The 4,457-nt window shown below is 38.7% G+C and overlaps 1 protein-coding gene across 1 annotated transcript; it reads left to right on the top strand.

The window, feature by feature from the left end:
* Positions 1-1,905: 1,905 nt before the first annotated feature.
* LOC116121577 (major centromere autoantigen B-like) lies at positions 1,906-2,940 on the top strand. The gene is made up of 3 exons (XM_031407532.1): positions 1,906-2,109; positions 2,414-2,467; positions 2,842-2,940. Exons 1-3 carry the CDS (start codon positions 1,906-1,908, stop codon positions 2,938-2,940), a joined length of 357 nt encoding a protein of 118 aa, XP_031263392.1.
* Positions 2,941-4,457: the final 1,517 nt, after the last annotated feature.

The raw sequence follows: 4,457 nt of genomic DNA, 5'->3' as shown, positions 1-4,457 counted from the left end.
CCCTGTAAGACCATCATATGGTAAGACAATAAAAAATAAAGTAACCACTAGCCAAAAGATTAAAGGTCAAAAAGGCAATCCATCAATCAATACAATAAGATTGGTGGTGCACTTCAAATAAAGATAAGCATACACCAAAAGGCTATAATATAAGAGTAGGTATATGCTTTATGGGCTCTATTTGTGGGCAGACTGCCAACCTTGTCTTATGGTCATAACTCCCTGGTGCTAAACAGGTGTTATTGCAAATATATAATTGATATGGACACATAGCAAAAACATTTTGAAATGACAAATAAATATGGTATGGCACTCTGTAAGAAAAACTAGAATAGCTGATACAATCTTCTCCCGTGACATTACTAACGAATTTTGAATGCAAAACCTACTAGTTGCTTTAAAATTCAGTTTAGATGAAAACTTACCATATGGGATAAATGTGATACAAGGATTTATCAACACTAAACATGCTTTCAAGATGGGATTTCCAATATTACCTTCAAAAGGGATACGAAGCAAACAATTACTACAATACATAATAAAAACCAGAAGTAACTCTTAACTGAATCCCACTACCGGAAGTGCATATTCCTTTGTCATCACACGTCCCGAGACTCCCATTGACACCATTGCTTGCTATCGCACCACGATCCACATAATTTATTGTGTTAATCATAAAAAACATGAAGAGTAACCTACACCCGAAAAACTAATGTAATGAGCCTTCACTTATTTGAAAAAGAAAAATAATTTTAAGAGGCTGATGTTAACATCAGAACACAAACAACAAACTTATAATTTTAAGAGGCTGATGTTAACATCATAAAATTCATAACACAAACAACAAACAACAAACTTTACTCTAATTGCTGATTATACTGTTAAAATGTAGAACATATATTCATAAAATCCCACCCAATTTCTCTTCCTAAAATTTATAGTTCAATTTACTTATCAAACTTAAAACTCTACCACTCATTCTACATAAAACTCAACCTAATTGCACAACATAAGCCCATAAAACATCTATACACTACTCAAAATTCAAACATATTCATTTCTAATATGCTCCGTAAAACAACCTTAAGAAATTAGAAATTCAACTACTGATATGAAGTCGGTAAGAGTTCTCAATTGAACAATTTCAAATTATTTACACGAAATAAGAAAATTAAACAAAGAATTAATCAAAACTAAAGTTCGATCATAGAATGTTTTAATTTAATTTTATAGCTAAAGAGCTATTAGTAGAAATGGAGAATAAAGAATAATAATAATAATAATAATAATAATAATAATAATATAACAATAACAACACCTTTTGGGGAGAAAATTTAGCTGCCTGGCCATCCCAAGTTTCGATTTAAGAAAATGGCCTTAAAACTGTTTTTCATTTTTTTTTAATTTAAAGAAGATGACGTGGCATAGTTAGGATTAATTAAACACGTAAAATGGGTTAAAATGAAAAGATTAAAACATATGTGGGCCGAATCAGAAATAATGAAAGTTTTTAAAATTTGAAATTTCCCAAAACAAGCCCCACTATTCACCTCGCTTAATCGAAATTCATTAGGGCAAAAAGAGATATCTTCAACCAAAGGGAGATGTGATTTTTTCCAATCGAACACCTGCAAATTTGTACCCTAAATCAATTTCTTGAACCCTAAACCGAATACAATCGCAATTTTTGGCGATAGAGTCATGATTTTCGATCTATTTGTTGAACCCTAAAATCAATTTCCTTAACCCTAAATGAAATCTGTGCGATTTTCGGCAATATAGTCCACATTTCCGATCTACAAACTTTGACACCAAATTCAATCCAAAACCATGGCTGACACTCACAATGAGGAGGAAAACCCAACACCACTTCGAATCCTAGATTTCGGTGGTACAAGCAGTTCAATGGCTGCTCCGGTGGATCATCCGATTAGTGAAGGTAGTCCACACACAGAGGAGACGCCGGCGGCACAAGAACAGAGGGAAGAACCTGCAAACGATTCTGAAGACGAGGAGGATTCTAGCCAGGAGGAGGATTCTGGCGAGAATTCAGGCCAGGAGGAGTCGTCCGAGGATTCAGGTGACGAGGAGGAGGCCGGCGAAGAAAGGGTACGTTGTTTGGGAATATTGCTTGTACTGTCACTTAAGCGATCATTTGTATCGCTTAAGCGATTAATCTGTTTTACTCATGATCGCACTCATGATCGCTTAAGCGATCATGAGTGTTTACTCTTGGTCGCTTAAGCGATTTCAGATCGCTTAAGCGATCTTGCACGAGGCAGAGTCAAGATCTCTTAAGCGATCCGAAATCGCTTAAGCGACTACAGTGGTAATTTTTTGTTGCTGATATTTTGTTTATTAGTTGTTTTGGTTTACTTTTGTTGCTGACATTTTGTTTATATCGATTGTGCAGATTGTGCGGACCGTAAACTATAGAGACTATGAGTTAGAGCCTATAAGTGAGAAGGTACCCTACTTCCCTGCAAGGGTGACGGTGAGGTCGAGTTGGGATGTTTTTGATAGAATAAGGGCAATTTTAGCTGGAATGACGGGTGGTGAAAGAGATTTCGGTCGTACTTGTTTCGATCAGTTTTTAAGAATCAGAACAAATTGGAAAAAGGCATTTTGGGGGCAAGGAGTGCATTACATGTTGATGCACTCAATAAAATGCAACAAAAAAAATGAAATGTGGTTCTTGGTGGACGAAAAGCCACTATGGTTTGGGATGATGGAGTATGCCGTGGTGACGGGCTAGGATGTAGGGAAGTGCCAAATAAGGCGGAGGCAGACACAATAAGGATGAGTCCGGGAGCTATAAGGTTGTGTAATAAGGTTTTGTAGGGTGCAAAGTCTATTATAGGACACGTTTTAGAGGAGAGGCTAAAAACAGTTCGGTTTAATGATGGAGAGAAGGTAAAAGTGTGCTTGCTATTGTTTTAACATTCTATCTTATTGGCTGGTGACTCAACAAAAGCTATTGAGAAAGATTGGTTATTGTTTGCAAGCGACTTGGAGTTCTTTAATTCTTATCCGTGGGGATGGATATCATTTGAGCGAACCATCAAGAGCCTGAAAAAACCAGACATGGCGTTAAAGCATGCTGAATGGGGCGGGAAGGCTAAACCAAGCACGTATAATTTGTTTGGCTTCCCATGGGCAATGCAGGTAAATATTAATAGTTCTCTGTTATATTTTTTATAATATGTGTGTTTGAATAATGACATGGACTGTTTTTTTACAATGTAGGCTTGGATGTACGAGGCCATCCCTGTCTTCGCTAAGGCGAGGGGGGGGGGGGGGGGGGAGAGAAGCAATAGTTTGGATGTGCAACAGCAATTTCCTAGGATGTTGCAGTGGCATGTCGGGAAGTGTAACCATTCGGATTACGGCCAAATAGAGATTGAGATTCAAGCGGCTGGGGTAAGATTAAAGGATTAAGCTTTTGAATATGCAGTTGCTTTTTTATTTTGCTTCAATCTGATTGATTTTGTTTCTTATTGCAGGGAGTTGTCCGTCCCTTTCTCACCGCTATTGGGGATAAAGCAAAAGAGGACTATGTCACATCTTTCAAAGCAATGGAGGATGAAAGGGATGAACAGATAGACCGCCTGATGCGGGACCTAAAAGGGGTCACGCATGTGACGGCAGTTGCAGGGCCATTGCTTGACAACGTCATCAATGCTGAGGATTATGAAGCTCTAATGGGCGGGAGGCCCGAGGATGAGGAGGAGAAGAGGGAGGAAGATGGAGGAAGAGGTTCGTATGCCTTAGCAAACCGGTTCAACAAGTACCGCTTTGGCGAGACATCGTCGTTTGGAGAATTAGGTTTTTTACCTCATAAACTTCCTTTTTTAGAGTTTTACAACAGCCGTTTATGCAAGGTTTGACAAGATGGAAGAGTGCATGAAAAGGGTGGAGGAGAAAGTGGATAAGCTGGGAGAGAAAGTTGGTACAGTGGAGGCGAAAGTTGGTACAATGGAAGAGAAAGTTGGTGGAGAATTAAAGGTGGTTGAAGTGCAAATTGGCTTGAAAAGAGAGAGCTGAAAGAGCAAGTTTGTGAAATTGCCTTACATGGTAGTGACACAGGTAAAGAAAAAGAAAATTAAGAAACAAATGGAGGAAGAACTAGAAATGGAGGACATTGAGGAGGTTGGTGGAGGCAGTGGGGTGGTGATAATGGAGGAGGGCGAGGTGGGAGGCGAAGGAAGCGGGGATGTAAAAATGGAGGAAAGGGGAGGAAGTGGGCAAGGGAAATTGGACTCAAATGTCGATTTGTAGAGGCCAATAAAGGAAAAGAAAAAACTCTTTTATGCCTATTACAATGGATTAGGAAGTAATGACCATATAAAGTGTAAGACAGGGGATTATCCCCGGGAATGGTTTGAGAAGTTGTTGACAATAGGCACATGGCTTGAGGACTCGGTGAGTTATTTTCGATTAATTTTCCTTATTTTTGC

This window comes from Pistacia vera, unplaced genomic scaffold, assembly GCF_008641045.1.
Source record: "Pistacia vera cultivar Batoury unplaced genomic scaffold, PisVer_v2 Contig995, whole genome shotgun sequence".
Lineage (NCBI taxonomy): Eukaryota > Viridiplantae > Streptophyta > Magnoliopsida > Sapindales > Anacardiaceae > Pistacia > Pistacia vera.
This window is presented reverse-complemented; position numbering and strand designations above follow the sequence as displayed.

Bases quoted from the DNA above. Each gene is read 5' to 3' on its own strand.
- LOC116121577 (XM_031407532.1), top strand. From the start codon at position 1,906: ATGGCTGCTCCGGTGGATCATCCGATTAGTGAAGGTAGTCCACACACA. The intron at 2,110-2,413 runs GTACGTTGTTTG...TCGATTGTGCAG, and splicing joins AGGAGGCCGGCGAAGAAAGG to ATTGTGCGGACCGTAAACTA. The intron at 2,468-2,841 runs GTACCCTACTTC...AAGGTTTTGTAG, and splicing joins TAGAGCCTATAAGTGAGAAG to GGTGCAAAGTCTATTATAGG.